This window comes from Dasypus novemcinctus, chromosome 9, assembly GCF_030445035.2.
Source record: "Dasypus novemcinctus isolate mDasNov1 chromosome 9, mDasNov1.1.hap2, whole genome shotgun sequence".
NCBI lineage: Eukaryota > Metazoa > Chordata > Mammalia > Cingulata > Dasypodidae > Dasypus > Dasypus novemcinctus.
The window spans coordinates 81,378,426-81,396,098 of NC_080681.1; the positions used below are offsets into that span (position 1 = coordinate 81,378,426).

The 17,673-nt window shown below is 49.8% G+C and overlaps 1 protein-coding gene across 5 annotated transcripts in view; it reads left to right on the top strand.

Annotated features, from left to right (window-relative positions):
• TTC39A (tetratricopeptide repeat domain 39A) overlaps positions 1-17,673 on the top strand; it is a 60,279-nt gene that overhangs the window by 5,533 nt on the left and 37,073 nt on the right. For 2 of the 5 annotated variants that reach the window (XM_058303604.2, XM_058303605.2), the window contains exon 1: positions 14,121-14,353. The exons of the other annotated variants lie outside the window; for them this stretch is intronic. In XM_058303604.2, coding sequence (XP_058159587.1) covers positions 14,136-14,353 — 218 coding nt within the window. In that variant the 5' untranslated portion in view covers positions 14,121-14,135. Of the gene's footprint in view, positions 1-14,120; positions 14,354-17,673 lie in introns of those variants that run through there. 5 annotated transcript variants of the gene reach the window in all.

The window sequence follows — 17,673 nt, forward strand, 5'->3', positions numbered from 1 at the left end:
ATGAGATCCAAGACCAACGTTGCCCAGAACAAACGGGAAGGAGCCTGGATTTTTTTTGTTTTTTAAAGATTTATTTATTTCACTCCCCTTCCCAGCCCCCCCGTTGTCTGCTCTCTGTGTCCATTCGCTGTGTGTTCTTCTGTGTCCACTTGCATTATCTGGTGGCATGGGGAAACTGCATCTCTTTTTGTTGTTGTTGCATCATCTTGCTGCATGAGCTCTCTGTGTGCAGCACCACTCCTGGGCAGGCTGTGCGTTTATCACGCAGGGCAGATCTCCTTGTGGGCGCACTCCTTGCATGTGGGGCTCCCCTACACAGGGGCTCCCCTGCATGGCATGGCATCATTATACGCAGCAGCACTGCGTGTGGACCAGCTCACCACACGGGTCAGGAGGCCCTGGGGATCGAACCCTGGACCCTCCATATGGTAGGCAGATGCTCTATTGGTTGGCTTGGATTTTGTTGTGTTGGCCATTAGAGGACCTCAGGCAGGGGATTTACATATTTAAAAACAACCCTGCTACCTGTGCAGAGAGGATTTCACAGGCAGACCATTACAATGCTGGAGCACTGTCCCCTGCTCCTTGTCTGTCTCCCCGCTACACTCAGGAAAGGGACAGGGTCCACCTTCCCCTATGTCCCTGGAGCCCAGCACAGAATGGGCTCAGAAGAGGGCATTCTGGTTTTGATAAGGACATGGGGGAATGACTTCTGAGGAGGGCAAGGCCCCCTGGCTGGGGTAGTAAAGGAGCATCAGTGTCCAGATGGGTGTTTTTGCCCCAGGCCTGCCTTGCCAGTGAGAACCCCATTGTGCTCTGTCCTGTAGGCACCAGGAAGCCTTCAAATGTGTGTATGTTGCTGATGTCACAGGGTGGAGGGAGACGAGGCAGGAAGGCCAGAGGGGAGGCTCATCTGAGGGTCCAGGAGAAAGAGGCTGGGGTGTGGATTAGCAGAATGGAGGAAATGGGGGGAATAGTTAAGAAGGAAGAACTGAGTCATGAATGGACAGGCTGGAGGACAAGATGCAGAGTCCACCAACAATGGGAGGGTGTGAGACTCACTGAGGAGGAGGGAGAAGTAGAAGCCTCTGCACCCCTCCGTGGATTTGTGTAAGGAGTGCATGTGTGGGCATGTGCACATGGCCTTCATACTTGAGCCATACTAGCTGGGCACAGGTACCAGGGAACTCTTTAGTTCCGGTGGCCCCCACGAGGTCTCACACCTGCAGCTCCAACTCAGGTCTCCATTCTCCCAGCTCAGGACCCTCTCTACCCCCTCCCTGGCTCACCACACTGCTCTGTCTCCCACAGCCTAGCCAAAGGGTGAGGGACTGAGAGGGAGCCCCACCCCTGCTTGCCACTGACTAGTTATGGGACCTCAGTGTACTGCACTGTAAAGTAACAGCTATTTACTGAACGGTGGGTAAGACCTAGTGAAATCTACTGAAATCTGTAAAGCACCTAACAGCCACTGGGGCTTATTCAGGGCTCAGTAAATGCGAGTCCACTTCCTTTTTGGCACTGGTATGAGGTAATCTTCCTATGAGGATATTTGCATTTAACTGAGACCGAAAAGAAAAAATAAGACCTTCAAAGGTTTGGGGGCTAAGAATGGGACTGAAGGCCACAGGACTGGGTAACCAGGAACTATAAAGGAAGCCAACATCACCAGGAGCAAAAGGGGACCTGCAGGTATGCAGATTGCTTTTAAGAGAATAATTAAGTGACAGGACTGCTGTGAGAGGGAGGGGCTCCCCTGCAATGGAGGGGCCCACGTGGAGGAGGCTGGATGGCTGCTGGGACCACTGTAGGCAGAATTCCTGCTCTTGGTGTGAGCCTGAGCTATATACAGTTCTCAGATGGCTCCATCTGAGCTGACGTGGCTCAGTGGTTGAACACCAGCTTCCCACATACTAGGTCCTAGGTTCAATTGCCGCAAAAAAAAAAAAAAAAAGATCCCAAGGTTCTGTAATGTTGAAGCATTGAAGCATCAGACCCCAGGATTCTGAGCCCTGTTGCCTCAGGGGACGTCTCAGCAAGGGTAGCAGGGCATGTCAGAGCAGGCGCAGGTTTGGGAGGCACGGTGTGGCCATTCAGATCCTTTGTTCCTCTTCATCAATTATGGAGGGATTCAGACTTGGGATCTTTTTTCCCTTTTATCACAGTAAGAAATGGATTATTTAGGTTGCAATTTCAGTTCTGCCAGCATGTTACATTTCCTGAAATTGCTTCAAATTTATGATTTCAGCTGCTTGAGTTGCTTTGTCCTTCCCCTGAAATTTTCTGCCTCTCAACTCAGTTTCTTTCTGTGTTCAGTTTTATTGTCTCCTCATGGTAGGTCACACAGCTTCTCCACTCAGGGCAAGACACAACTGCCAGGAGCTTTTCAAGCTCGAGTCTGGACTGTAAGGCAAAGCAGTTAAAAGTGGGTGCCAAACAGGCTGATTTTGAATCCTGACTCTGCCACTTTCTGCAGTTGACTGTGCAGATTGTTTAGCCTGTCTGTGCTGGGTTTCATCCTGAGTATGGCGACGACTATTATGAGGACTGCATGGATTAGTTTATGTAAAGTACTGAGAACAGGACCTGCCCCAGAGTCAGTGGGGTCACAGTAAAAAGATGTGCCGCTCATTTAGCCAATGGGACTAGAGAGGAGTGAAGGAGAAACAGTTCTCCAAAAGCAAATTAGGGGTGGGGAGGGAGGTTGGCACGTGGGTGGATGGGGATGGTCAGTGTAGTATAGTGGTGGCCACTGGGCAGTTCTTAAAATAAAGCCATAGTCACACAGTACCCAAATCATGATCTTTTTAGAGTACCCTTGCCCATACATCTCCCTCTGAGACCCACAGCTGTTGATGTTGCCCTGGGAACTGAGAACTAGTCCCTTATAGCTCCTCTGGATCTCCTCCCTCCTGTGGTTGTGGCTTTGCCAGACCCAGTCACCTCACCCGGACTCCCACATACTGGCTTGAAGCAGTGGGGGGTGGGGTGGGAGAGGTCCCTGGGTCTCTTTGCTTTGTCACCCCATCCTAATTCCTCACTAGCTTGTCTGGAACCTGGCTGTAACTTTAAGAATACCTTGGAAAGCAAGGAATAAGAAACTGGAAGATGTTTATGATTCTATGGCCCCACTCCATAGGGGCAAATGAAGGTTGGAGCCGATTTCTCTGTGTTTTGAAACTTTTCTGCTCCTAACTTTTTGCTTTCCTGGCAGGGCCCTCCCTAACGACAGGGATACAGGAGTTCTGGGTGGGTAGGTGCCTGATTTGCTCCTGGCTTAAACCCCAGCCCATGACACAGCCTTAGCACCAAAGGTGTTGGATGCTTTGAAGACAGCAGCTTATGTAGAGGTCCATGAGTTTGCTCATTTGTTCATTCCTTCGTTCGTTCATCCATCCATTCATTCATTCATTCAATGGATCCTTCTGACTGTCTCCTATGTGCTAAGTCCTGTGCAGGCACTGGGTCAAGGTTAGAGTGGGTGAAAAGGTCATTCAGCCTGCCTGCCTTCCCTCCTTCTCTGAGTCCCTCCTTCTCTGAGTCACTTCTGGGCGGGCCCAGGATACCTCCAATGGAGGGCGTACCTTACAGCATCTTCCTTCCCTAGAGAGAAGAGGAAATTTCCTTCTTATCCCAAGACTCCCACACTTTCCTTTCCTATCCCAAACCATCCCTTTCCCAGGTGAACAGCAGTGCAGAAACCAAGCACTTTCAGGCAAAGTCTTGCCGCTACTCCTGACTCCATAGCCCCCAACAGGACAATTATATTATGACCAAGGACACTGAGTGAGACTTCGGTTGCCTCATCCAGGTAGACCCGGGCCAGGCCCTCCTTCCTTCTAACCCCCTTTCTTGTCGCTGCTCTTTTCTCCTGAAGCCGCAGCACTCCCCGCAGGTCTCTCGCAGAGTCCGTTCTGGCAAGCACCCACACACCTTGCAAAAAGCAGCAGCACAGTCCCTCAAATTCCAGCTGAGAAACACCCTCCCCCTGAAAGAACAGCTGTTTCAGATTGAAGGTAATTCTGTTGTCTTTCCGAGAAAATGTGTGGGTGTACCCCCAAGGGCTGTCCCTGAGCACAGGCCAGGCCAGTCAAAGGCATGGGGGGGTCACACCTCCCTGGACCCCATGCCCAGCACTCCACACAGCACATCACCCTTCTCCTTTTCCACCAGCTTCCTTCCCTGGACACCCCTGACCTTGCTCCCAGCTTCCAGAAGGCCCTCGTCCCCTGCCACCCCACTGCCCGCGTGACCTGGAATAATAGCACCATGGGCCCTAACTGTTCCCAGGCTGCAGGCACCTGACATGCATCCTCTTTTTCAATCTGTATCACCACTCTGACCAGGGACCTCTCTTCCAATTTGAGAGAGGAGGAAACCAAGGCCCAGGGAGCTTAAGAGGGTTGCCCCAGATTATGGTGAAACCAGATCCAAGTCTCCCGTTCCTACTGCTTATACCGTACTACCTCCCCCCAGAAATGGCTCCCAAACTTCTTCAAACTAGGGTTTTTATTTTAATATCAAATGTATAATTTTGTATTCTGCTTTTTCCATTTCCCTCCACATTTATGCATTTGTGCAACATTTATTGAGTTCCTGCTGCATGCCAGGCACTGTTCTAGGCATTGGAAATATATTAGGGTACAAAATAGAAAAACATCCCTGCCCTAGTGTAGCTTAGATTTTAAAGAAGAGAGATCAAATAAAAGTGAATAAGCAAAATATACAGATAACAACAAGTTCTTTGGGGAAAAAAATAATAATTCAGGGCAAAGAAACTGGGAAGCAGGGGAGGGGAAGGGAATCAGGAGGAACCAGGTCAGGGTTCCAGTTTAAATAAAATGGTCAGGAATGCCTCACTGAGAAGGCGACATCTGACCTGAGACCTGCAGGAGGTGAGGGAGTCAAGCAGGTGAATATCAAAGGGAAGCGTGCCTGGATTATTTGGAGAAGAGCAAGGAGGCAAGTGTGACTGAATAAGAGAGAGAATCAAGGAGAGGATGTCAGAGATAACGGGAGTGCAGGTTGTATAGGGCCTTGTGGGTCAAGTAAAGACTTCAACTTTTGCACTGAGCAACGGGGGAAGCCATGGCAGAGTTTCGAGCAGAGGTGTGACATGAACTGACTTCCGTGTCAAATGAATCTGGTGCTGTGTGGAGAACTGACAATAAAGGGACAGTGGTGGGAGCAGAGAACCACTGCCACTGCAGTAATCCAAGCCAACAAACTCTTTGTAAACACAACTGGAATATCTGGAGAATAATTCAACCTATAAAACACTATAATTTATTGAACTAATTTCTTACTGATGGGTATGTATGTTGTTTTCAGTGTGTCATCCTAGAAACACTGGATGATGAGCATCCTTGCACCATAAATCTTTGTCTTCAGCTGTGATTATTTCCTTAGGAGAGGTTCACTGCCCAGATGTTATGATATCCTCTTTCTAGGGCTTTACCCATAATTAAAATTGCCCTTCAGACAGATGGTGTCACCCTTTATTCCCCATAGGGGTGCATGAAGGTAGCACAGTCTGCCCTGAATGAATGCACGAGGTATTCAGTGGATGCTGTTCTGTCATTGTGGTTGTGGCCAGGTCAGGTGCACATCTTAAGAAAAATCTCTCTTCTTTGGGCAGCCTTGCATGGTTCCAAAGCCCTTTTGTATCCATTTGCTCATTTAATCCTCACAGCAATCCCACATTATAGGTGAGGAAACTAAAGCTCAAACAACAACAAGGTCTTGTTCCATGTGCTTTATGTGTATTAGCTCATTTAATCCTAGCAACAACCCAGCGAAGTTGGTGCCATCATCACCCCCATTTCAGAGATGAAGCACCTGGTCAGGGGTGTCAGAGCTGGGGTGCAAGTCCTGGCCCCTTGAGTCTGCGTTCTGACCTGCTTCCTGAACCACTCCCCTGCCCTGCCTCAAGCTCGTCCTAGGATGTGGTGGGACCTGGAGTCCATCTAGATCTTTCTGGCTCTGCAACCCATATTCTAAACTCAACAGTGTACTACTTGGTCCCTCATGCCTGAACCAGGGTCCTTCCTCAGATTTGCCCTTGGCAGCTCCTGGAGACAAGGCTTTGGTAGAAGAGCCCAGACCCCAGAACAGAAAACATTAGAGCAGGCAGGACCCTCGGCTTCTGCACCAATCTTCTCTCCCCTTTCTATTTGGTAGGAAGAGGGGAATTAAGGGCTGGGAGTTGGGGAGTTGTGTCTTGCCCAAGGTTACACAGCTAGTGAGGGGTATAGTCCATGGGGGCAGGGGGAGGAAGCCTGTCCAAGGAGCAGGCCTAGCTCCTCCCCAAGGGCTCCTCCCCAGGGAATACTTAAGAGCTGTGACTGTCACAGCCCTCTTAGAGGGCCTTTGTTGACCCGGGCTGTTCACTGGTGAATTATTAATGAGCCCAAGCCTGTAACCCACTGGGGTGAGTGAGGTTCACTCACTTCAAAACCCAATTTATAGGCAGAAGCTCAGCTGGGCATGTGAAGGCCCTGAAGTCTCAGGGTGGAAGCTGGGGCTGGCAGAGACAGCAGAAGGAGGGTGCTTCATGCCAGGGGAAGGCCTGGGGAAGGGACTGAGAAGGGGGAAGAGGGCGGGAGTTCTCTGGAGTAGTCGCAGTAATCCTCACAGTATCTCTGAGAGGGTGGGGCTATTACCCCAGATTTACTGATGGGAAGACTGGGGTTTTGAGAGGTAGAGGCAGACCTGAGAAATACCCTAAATAACCAGATTTCACAGCTTAAGTTTTTTCTACAACTGCATAATTTTTCACAAGTTCTCTGACCTCTCCATTCCCATATGCCCCTACTTTCCTCTCTTCTTCTCCCTTTCCTAACAGGATAAGGAGTTGAAACCTTGGTTCAAGCTATGGCTAAACCTTGGTCCAAGACACTCGGTCCACACCTCAGTTTTCTCATCTGGAGGATGAAAAGTAATGCTACTGTGAAGCATACTGGGCATTCTGAGGAGCTTGCACTCAACGATTGTTTGTTAAGAGCCTTCTTGAACTAAGGGGTGGCCAAGAGAAAGCCAGGCCATGGAGGTCCTCAGGGCCATCAAGAGATTTGGTGACCCTAGTGATCTGTACTTGCAAACTGGGGGGGAAACAAAGGAGGGAAGCAGATTAGGCATCTCCCAGGAAGCAGGTGCCCTGACAGGGGTGGGGGACCCAGGACTCAGGATGCTCTTCTGGTCCCTGGAGCTTGGCTGCCAGCTTAGTGTGGGATGGGCGTGTAAGCCGAGCAGGGTCACCCAGTGTGATGGTTTTGAAGTGCTATGTACCCCAGAAAAACATGTTCTTAAATTTAATCCATTTCTTGTGGATGTAAGTAGGACCCTTTGAGGAGGGTTACTTCAGTTAAGGTATATTCCACCACAGTCAGGATGGCTTTTAATTCTATTGCTTGATTCCTTTATAAAAGAGTGAAATTCAGAGATAGAAAGCCATGGAAGCAGAAGCTGACGTCAATGAAATCTGAAAGAGAAGAGAGACCAGCAGACATCATGTGCTTTGCCGTAGGACAGAGGAGCCAAGGATTGCCGGCAGCAATCTTTTCTTTGGGAAGAAAGCAATGCTCTGATGATGCTTAAATTGGACATTTTCCTGGCCTCAAAACCATGAGTGACCCACTTAATGGTATTTGCTTTGAGCAGCCTAGGAAACGAAAACAGATTTTGGTACCAGGAGAGTGGGGTGCTGCTATTGCAAATACCAAAAAATGTGGAAATGGCTTTGGAATTGGGTAATGGGTAGAGGCAGGAAGAATTGAGATGCTTAAAGAAAAAGCCTAGATTCCTTTGACGAGACCATTGGTAGAAATATGGATGCTAAAGATACTTCTGATGGAGCCTTAGATGGAAATGATGAATGTGTTATCGGAAACTGGAAAAAAAAGATGATGCTTGTTTTAAAGTGGCAAATAGCTTGGTGAAATTGAGTTCTGATGTTGGATGGAAGGCAGAACCTGAAAGCAATGAGCTTGAATATTTAGCAGGGGGCATTTCCAAGCTAAGTGTGGACACTCAGCCTGGTTTCTTCTTGCAACTTATAGTAAAATATGAGAGGAAAGGGATAAGCTAAGAACTGAACTCCTGGGCACAAAGAAACCAGAAATTGATGGTTTGGAAAATGCCAACCTCCCAGAAAATGAATGTCCCCAGATAACAGTGCTTCCTGTGATGGTTTAACTGAACATGGAGTCAGAAATTTCTGTGGAAATCAGGATTGGAAATGCAGTTACCCAGGAAGGATTTGTGGAGAGTTGTATTGTCTGATGGTTTGGACACATCTGAACTACATGCAAAACCAACAAGTTTTTTGCAAAATGGAACCACTGCCAGCTTGCACTAAAAGAGACAGAAAAGGAATAGACTGAAGGAAAAATCACTTTAAGGGCAGAACCATGGGAGCTGAGGTCTGAACCAAAAACATCTTTTCTGGCCAAAAGAGTCAGAAAATGTGTGTTTAGGAAAGTTGAGGCTGCCCTGGTGCTTTAGAGGGTGGGCCTTTTCCCCCAGCCCTTGTTCAGGAACAGTGCTGCCACCCCAGTGTTCTCAGAGGAGAGCCTATGCCCCAGGAATTGCAGAGAGCCTGGCCACCATCCTGATACTTGAAGAGGGTGGCGCGTTCACCCCGGTGCTCGGGGGGAGCATGGCTGCTGTGCAAGCCCCTGGAAGGATGCTGCTCCGTCAGGCCCAAAGGACAAAACATTGTTCCAAAGATGACCCTCAGAACTTGAAATCTAATGGAATAGGCCTTGCTGGGTTTTGGAATTATCTGGGACCGGTGATCCCTGCTTTCCTTCCAATTTCCCCCTATGGGGTTGGAAGTGTTTTTCCTATGCCTGTCCCTGCATTGTATATTGGAAGCAGTTAAGTTGTTTCTCTAGGTTTCACAGGCCCACAGGTGGAGGGGAATTGTGTCCCCGGGGCAGGCCACATCCATAACCAATTTCGATGAGACTTTGTACTTGGCATTGTTACTGAAGTGACAGAAGGCTTTTGGGATATTGTGATGGAATGAATGTATTTTGCATCTAGAAGGAACATGTCTTTTGTGGGTTCAGAGGGTGAAGTGTGATTGTTTTGAAGTTATGTACCCTAGAAAAAAACATATTCTTAAATTCAATCTATTCCTGTGGCTGTAAATCCACTGTAGCTAGGACCTTTTGGTGAGGTTACTTTAGTTAGGGTGTGTACCACCTCAATCAGGATGAGTCTTAATCCTATTAATGGAGGCCTTAATAGAGAAGAAAGGCAGGGAAGCAAGAAACTGAAATCAGTGAAATTTGGAAGAGAAGGGAGAGACCAGCAGACACTGACTGCCATGTGCCTTTGCATGTGACAGAGGAGCTAGGATCCCCGGCAGCCAGCCCCAGAACACCGTTCCTCAGGAAGAAAGCATTGCCTTGATGATATTCCTCCCCTCCCCCGGTTGTCTGTTCTCTGTGTCTATTTGCTGCGTCTTGTTTCTTTGTCCGCTTCTGTTGTCGTCAGCGGCACGGGAAGTGTGGGCAGCGCCATTCCTGGGCAGGCTGCACTTTCTTTCGTGCTGGGCGGCTCTCCTTACAGGGCGCACTCCTTGCATGTGGGGCTCCCCTACGTGGCAGGGCACTCCTTGTGCGCATCAGCACTGCGCATGGGCCAGCTCCACACGGGTCAAGGAGGCCCGGGGTTTGAACCCCGGACCTCCCATGTGGTAGATGGACGCCCTAACCACTGGGCCAAGTCCGTTTCCCATGGGGTGGGCCTCTCTGATGCTCTGACACACCAGCTGGGCAGCTCTACTATCACTGCCACCGTGGTGGTATGGGCAGAGTGCCAGCCCTGTTAGCTACTGCTAACCTTACTGAGCCTCAGTTTTTACCTGTAAAATGGGAAGAATAATCATCATAGCATTTACATAGCACTGTGGTACATGCCACATGCCAGGTACTATTCTGGACACTTTACATAGACAGTATTATTATTCCCATTTTACAGGGGAGGGAACTGAGGAACAGAGAGGGTTAAAAGTGAGAACGAAATAAGATAATCCATGTAATAAACTGAAAACCATTCTGGCATGTAATAAACCTTTAATGAACCCAAGCCATATTATAATAATTGCCTCAGAGATAAATTATAAAGTATGGGGCCCAGTTATTACCATTTGGTAATTAGGCACCCTATGTCAGGCACTGGGGCAGAGATGAATCTGATCAGGTCCTACTCTTGAGAAGTTCTAGTCTGGTGGCAAAGAGACAGTCACAAATCCCCCCCCCCCACCCCCCAAACACACACACAAACCCAAACAGTGGCAGCCCAGAGCTTTTGGTGTGTGTCAGAGAGCAGGGTGGTAGTGGGTTCCCAGGAGGCCCCTGACCCAACCAGGGAGGGTGGACTCCTTCGTGGAGGCAACTTCAGAACTGAAACCTATATAGGGTGAGTAGGAATTTTGGCATATGGTAGGTTCTTTTTCAACTTGTTATTACAGCAATGGGTATAGAGCACAAAATGTCCCATTTTAACCACATTCAGGTGTACGATTCAGTAATATTGTGCTATCACCCCCAACATCTATTACCTCCCCTTTTTCATTTCCTCAAACAGAAACTACTCACCCATTAAGCTATAACTTCCTTTTCCTGCCCCATCCCTCCTGTACTTGGCAAGCTATAAACCACCACCTGTTTCTATGAAGTCTGGTTCTTCTTGCGTTTCATATAAGCAAGATGATACAGTATTAGTCTTTTTGTAACTGGCTTATTTCTCTCACCATGATGTCTTCAAGGTTCATCCATGTTGCAGCAAGCATTAGAATTCCATTCCTTTTTACAGCTGAATAATATTCCATTGTTCTGTATACATATACAACATTTTATTTAACCCCTTATTTGTTGATGGACATGAGTTGCTTCTACCTTTTGGTCTTGGTGAGTAATGCTGCTGTAAACATTGGTGTGCAAATATCTATCAAGTCCCTGCTTTCAATTCTTTGTGTTATATACCAAGAAGTCAAGAAGTGAGAATGCCAGGTCATAATGGTAATTTGATTTTCAGTTTTCTGACAAACCTCCAAAATTTCCACAGTGGCTGCACCATTCTGCAGTTCCACCAACACTGTATAAGAGTTCCTATTTCTCCACATCATTACCAACATTTATTATTATTATTATCATTTTAGTTATAGCCGTCCTTGTGGGTGTGAAGTGGTATCTCATATTGTTTTACATTTTGGTTTTGATTTGTATTTCTTTGATGACTAATGATGTTGAGCATCTTTTAATATGCTTATTGGCCATTTGTATATCTTTGGAGAAATGTCTTGTCAAGTTCTTTGCCCATTTTTATTTTTCATTTTTTTTATTTTTATTTTTTAAAGATTTATTTTTTATTTATTTCTCTTCCTTCCCCCTGCCCCCAGTTGTGTGCTCGTTGTCTGCTCTCTGTGTCCATTCACTGTGTGTTTTTTTTCTGTGACCGCTTCTATCCTTATCAGTGGCACCAGGAATCTGTGTTTCTTTTTGTTGTATCAGCTCTCCGTGTGTGTGGCACCATTCTTGGGCAGGCTGCACTTTCTTTCGTGCTGGGTGACTCTCCTTATGTGGTGCACTCCTTGTGCGTGGGGCTCCCCTACTCCTTGCGCACATCAGCACTGTGCGTGGGCCAGCTCCACACGGGTCAAAGAGGCCCGGGGTTTGAACTGCGGACCTCCCATGTGGTAGGCGTACGCCCTATCCATTGGGATGAGTCTGCTTCCCTGCCCATTGTTAAATTGGGCTATTTGTCTTTTTGTTGTTGAGTTATAGCAGCTCTTTATATATTCTGGATATCAAACTCTTATCAGATATATGTTCACAATTATTTTCTCCCATTTTGTAGACTGTCTTTTCACTTCCTTAATAGGGTCCTTTAATGTACAAAAGTTTTAAATTTAAATTTTATCTATTTTTTCTTTTGTTGCTTGTGCTTTTTATGTGACAGGTTTTTGATATATGTTGGTTAAATACTGCTAATGCAGGAGAAGCTTTATGACCTCTCACTCTGATGCACTTTCCAAAGCCCTAGGAAGGCCTTGGCAAAATTTTATGGTAAATTTGTATTCTTTTTTAAAAAAGAGGCCTCCCAGGGAAGCAGATGTGGCTCAAGTGATAAGGCCTCCGCCAACCATATGTGAGGGCCTGGGTTCGATCCCTGGGGCCTCCTGGTGAAAAAGAAGAAGAGAAAGTGTGCCTGAGTGGCAAGCCAGTGCCCATGTGGTGAGCTGAGTGCCCACGCGGGGAGCCAGTGCCTGTGCAAGTGAGTCACGCAGCAAAATGATGACGTAACAAAAGAGAGATGAAGGGGAAAGCCAAGGTGAAACACAGCAGAGACCAGGAACTGAGGTGGCGCAGCTGACAGGGAACCTCTCTCCACATCAGAGGTCCCCGGGATCAAACCCTGGTGAATCCTAGAGGAGGAAAAATGAGAAGACAAAAAAAGAAATAGATACAGAAGATCACACAGCAAATGGACACAGACAGCAAACACAGCAGGGCACAGGGAGAGGGGGAGGGGGGAAATAAGTAAATAAATCTTAAAAAAAAAAAAGGCTTTCCAATTGTAAGTTTCTGGTCCTGCCCCTGTTTAAATGAATGACTCATAGTGATAAGGGAGGAAGGCGTGTTCCAGGCTGAGGGAACAGTATGTGCAAATGCCTAGAGATTTGAAAGTACACAGCACCTTACAGACCCCCATGCCCATATAGCCTCATCACTTGGGACTCCTCTTTACACAAACTACTGGTCTTCTCACCAGTTTCACAAACACCAGCTATTATCTTTGTGCCCTTGTCCATTTCCATACCTTCATCCATGCTGTTTTCCCATTTGATACAACTTCTCCACTACTTCATCATGTTTAAGTAATATAAACTTCAAGGCTCAGCTCTGTCCCCACTTCCTCCAGGAAGCCCCCCAGACTCCTCTAGCCTAGATAGCACTGTCCCTCATGTGGTCTCCTAGAGCTGATGGTGGATACCATCAGAGCCTGCTCCTCCTACTTCAGGATCTCTTCCTGCCTATGGCTAAGAATCTCAGAGATGGGATGATTCTTGCAGTGAGCATCTGGCCTCTGCTCAGGGAACTCACTACCTTCCGGGCTGCCTTCTTCAATTTAAACACTCACCCTCTTCCCCCAAGCCTCCTTCTGCCCCCTCAGCAGGCCCAGACTTCGGGCTCCCATGGGACCCGGTCTAAGCTCTCTTCCCACCATGGCTGTCTCTATAGGCTTCCCAGCCCTCTTTCCTCTTCTGATACCCTGTAGCCCATCCAGGGGAGCTGGAGTCCCTCTTCCTGTCCCCTGCCTCTGTGAAGGAACAGCTCTAATGGCAGCCCTGTGCTCTGATGAGTCATGATGAAGAGCTTGTGGGGCCAGGAGGTGGTGACTGGTTAACTCCTTAAAGGCCAGTGGATTTCTCCCCCAGGAGCCAAGGCCTGCTTCAGGCCTGGTCCTAGACTCCCACCTCAGAGCCAGGCACACAGCAGGCACCTGGGGAGTACTCTGTGGCCCCCATGCACAGCACTAGAGAGGGGAACCCGGGAGGGGAGGGGTGTGCGTTCAGAGTATGGAGCACTGGGTTCCAATCCCAGCTAGCCACTTAGGTGAACGGCCTTGGGCAATTCACATGACCTCTCTGTGCCTCAATTTCCCCATCTGTAAAACTGCAGTTACCGGGATTATTCTGGAAGGCAAGCGTAAACTGTTGGCTAGCAGTGAGTGCTAAACAGTATCATTTTCCACCTTCTGGTCTTCTGCAAATCTAATCACACAGTTGGGCAAGTGGATGGAATTAAAATCTAAGCCTGGCTCTGGAAGTTAGGACTTTCTCTGCCTAGACACCCCAGAGTAAGTAGGATGATGAAGGGCTCAGGTAGGGGTCGCTGCGGGGTGCGAGTCGTGAGGAAGGGAGAGTGACAGGGCGATGGGCCTCAGGTCTAGAACCTTCTGCCCTCAGATGGTAGGGGCTGTCTGAGGGCACGAGTCCCGGGGTTACGCGCACACATACTTGAGCTGGGGGTGGGGTGGAGGGATGGGGAGTCTCTGCCGAGGCGGACTCCGCGCCACCCAGTTCGGCCCAATCTCTCGTCGGCCGCAGCCAGGCGGCGACCATGGCCCCACTGCGCGGGTGGGCAGACCGAGGCCCGGCCCCGCTGCCTTCCCCGCCCCGGCGCGCACGCCCCTGTCGCCGCGTCGGCCGCTCGGCGGCACAGCGCCCGGCTCGGTTCCGGCGGCAGCACCTGGGCCGCGGCGGGCGTGCGGGGGAGGCAGCGCCGCCCGCGCCCCTCGCCATGAGCACGGCGGGCGCCCCGGGCGCCGCGCCCGCGGGGTAAGTGCGCGCGGGGGGCTGGGGGGACGCGGGCCCGGCCGCCGGCGGCGGGGGCGTGGGGGGCGCGGCGCCAGGCCTCCCCGGCCGCCCGCCCGCGGCCCGCACTGCGGCTTCCCGCCCCCTGCCCCGGGCGCACGGCGCCCCCCACCCGGCCGGGCCTCGGGGCGCCGCCGCCGCCTCAGGGGGGCGGGGGAGGGGGCTGCGGAAACAGCCGGGGAGAGTGGAGTCGCGGGGTCCCTGGGTCGGTCACTCCCCCTCTGGGTCCCAACTTTCTCACGGGGCTGTAGTGGCAGCGGCTGGAGTAACAGCCACCTTCCTCCCCTCGTGGCGTTTACACCTGTGGGGTGGGCTCTGTTTATCACCCGCATTACAGATGAGGAAACTGAGGCAGGGCTTTTCAGTGACTTGTCTTAGTTCACACAGGAGGTAGGAAGTGGGGTAGTTTTGTCTTATGCCCAAGTGCCTACGGAAGGCCACTCTGCCTCATCACTTGAAGAGAAATTTGGGGGAGTTAAAGGGCAAACGTATGGTCCGACCTGGGCTGGACTGATCCGGGCCCACTGGCCGCAGCAGGAACCAGGTAGGATAAGGTGGGTATTGTCACTGTAAACACGGATCTCTGCAACGCCCCCCCCCCCCCACCCCGGAGAACCTTTAGGACCCCACCCTGCCCCTGTAGCCCTGACAGCTGCTAACTGTTGGGAGACCTTTTCTGGGCCCCTGTGGGTAGGGGGCGATTGCTGGAAGCCCTGACTACTCAGAGGTTGCTGGGCGGAGATTCTGCCCAGGTGAGCTGGGAGGGGTGTCTGTCCTGCCAGGGGCCTTACCACCAGCGACAATATTTGCCAAGGGCCTCAGGGTTGACACGTGAACAGGGAAGTGACAAGACCGGTGCCAGCTGGCAGCTGGAGGCTTCCAGAGGGCCTGCGGTGTGGTGGGGGGTGCGGTGACAGAGGGGTGGGGGCTTGGCCGCTGGGTCCCTGGTAACACTCTGGCCTGGGAGAGGGTGGCTTGGTTGTGTCTTATCTTGACAGTTTTGTTGTGTGGCCTTGGCCAAGTCCTTTACCCTCTCTAGGCTTCTGTTCCCTCCTTTGGAAAATACAGGGAGGCTAGCTGGCTGCTTCCGCCCTGAGGTGGGCTGAAGACTTTATAGACCTGGAGCCTGATTAGGTCCCTTCCGCCTATCCTTGACTGAGCTCCACCTTGCTGGATCCAGGGAAGTGATTTCCAGAGAGAAGGCAGGCATGCAGCAGGTTGCTGTCAAAGAATCATAGACTGCCAAGCTGGGAGCCGCATTCATCCCTCTTCTTTACATACTTGCATCAGGTGTCCGAGTGCCCCCACAACCGCTGGCTCCTCTGACCCCAGCTGCATGTCTCCAGGGCAGAGATCTGGCTTCTCTTCTTCATGCTGAGCCTTATCTGCCTCCCTGTGCATCCGTGGGAGTCCCACTCTTCCTTGAGGCCACGTAGGTCCATCTGTCCCCACCTGGTCAGTGCCATCCTGGTGGGGTCTTAGCCGATGAGGGCTGAAGCAGGACCAATCCCCACCTTCATCATAGACACTCATTCAGTCACTCAACAAACATGCACCAAGGCCTGCTCTGGGCCCAGCCCTGGACATGGTGGGCCAGTGGTAAACAAACCAAGCCTTAAATTTTAAATGGAAAATTATGAAATATTTGGAGCCTTAAGAAAAATATAGCAAATAATAAAATGAACTCGCATGCCTGTTTTGTCAGAGTTTAATATTGTGCCCCATTGATTTCATACTCTTCTTTTTGAGAAATGAGTGATGGCAGAGACAGTTGAAGCCCCTGTGGATGCCTGTCCAACCTCTTTCCCCTCCCTCTTTCCCTCTCCAGAGATAATCCCCATCCTGAATTTTGGGTTGATCATTTTCCTGCCTCTTTTAGCCCTTCTGCTGACTGTGTCTGCTTCTGAAAAATAAGAAATGTGTCCTTATTCACTTTAAAGTTTTATATCAGTGGGGTCAGGAAGGATGTATCATTCTGCAGGTTGTTTTTTCTCACTCATCATTATTTCTGAAATTTAGCCTTGTTGATCCTTGTAGCTCTGCTATTGTTGCCTGCCCCCCCCACTTCCACTGATGTGTGAGGTATGCCATTATATACCTAGACTCCCATTTATTATATTTACTTAATGGTGCTTTTTTAAAAATTTATTTCTCTGTCCATTCACTGTGTGTTCTTCTGTGTCTGCTTGTATTGTCAGCAGCACTGGGAATCCGTGTCTCTTTTGTTGTGTCATCTTGCTGCGTCAGCTCTCTGTGTTTGTGGTGCTACTCCTGGGCAGTTTTTTCGCGTGGGGCGGCTCTCCTTATGGGGCGCACTGCTTGTGCATGGGGCTCCCCTACGCGGGGGACACCCCTGCGTGGCACAGCACTCTTTGCGTGCATCAGCACTGTGCGTGGGCCAGCTCACCACATGGGTCAGGAGGCCCTGGGTTTGAACCCTGGCTCTCCCACGTGGTAGGTGGACACTCTTATCAGTTGAGCCAATTCTGCTTCCCTATCTATGCTTCTTGAAGAACATCGATATGCTTTGGTTCCTGGTGCCTTTCACTGATATTCAAAAAGTGAATATTCTTTCAAAGTTGTCACCTTTTATGTGCATGTTTCTCTAGGGTGCCACTAGGAGTGGAATTACTGGGTCCTAGGATATGTGCACTCAATTTTTCAAAGTCATTGATTTCATTAAAAAAGCAGTCCTGCTCAATAAGGAAAATGATGAAAATACATAATCATAGAAAAAGAACAATCGTGATCATTTCCTGGGTAATTCCCATTGTGCTATTGGTCCTCACAACAAACCTAGTAGGCCCTGTCATTCCCATGTCACTGAGGAGGAAATTTAGGTTCAGAAGGTGAAAGAACCTTCCAAATGTCATCCAGCAAGTAGGTTGCAGAGCTGCAGCCTGAGTCCAGGGGTGTCTTCTTTCAGAACTCTTGAAGGCCATGCTGCAACAGGCATGGTCACATCACTTCATGCCACGTGATACTGGGTGATCAGATTGCAGCAGGAGGGTACTTGGTGCACAGCTAAGGGGGACCCTTTGGGAACAAGGTCACATTCAGTTTGCAGTGTAGAAAGGTCACTTTGGAAGCAGTGGGTCCCCACGGACAGGCTAATTCTCCCTCTGAGCCACGTTCCCCAGAGGACAGAGCAGGAATTAGAAGCCAGCTCTGACTCCAGTCTGTGCAGGAGTGACTTTGCTGCCCTGCTCCTCCCCTACTCTGCCCAGGGCCGTGGTAGGGGGCAGTTTCTGTTTCCAGAGGGGACTGAGGGTTTCCCAATTATG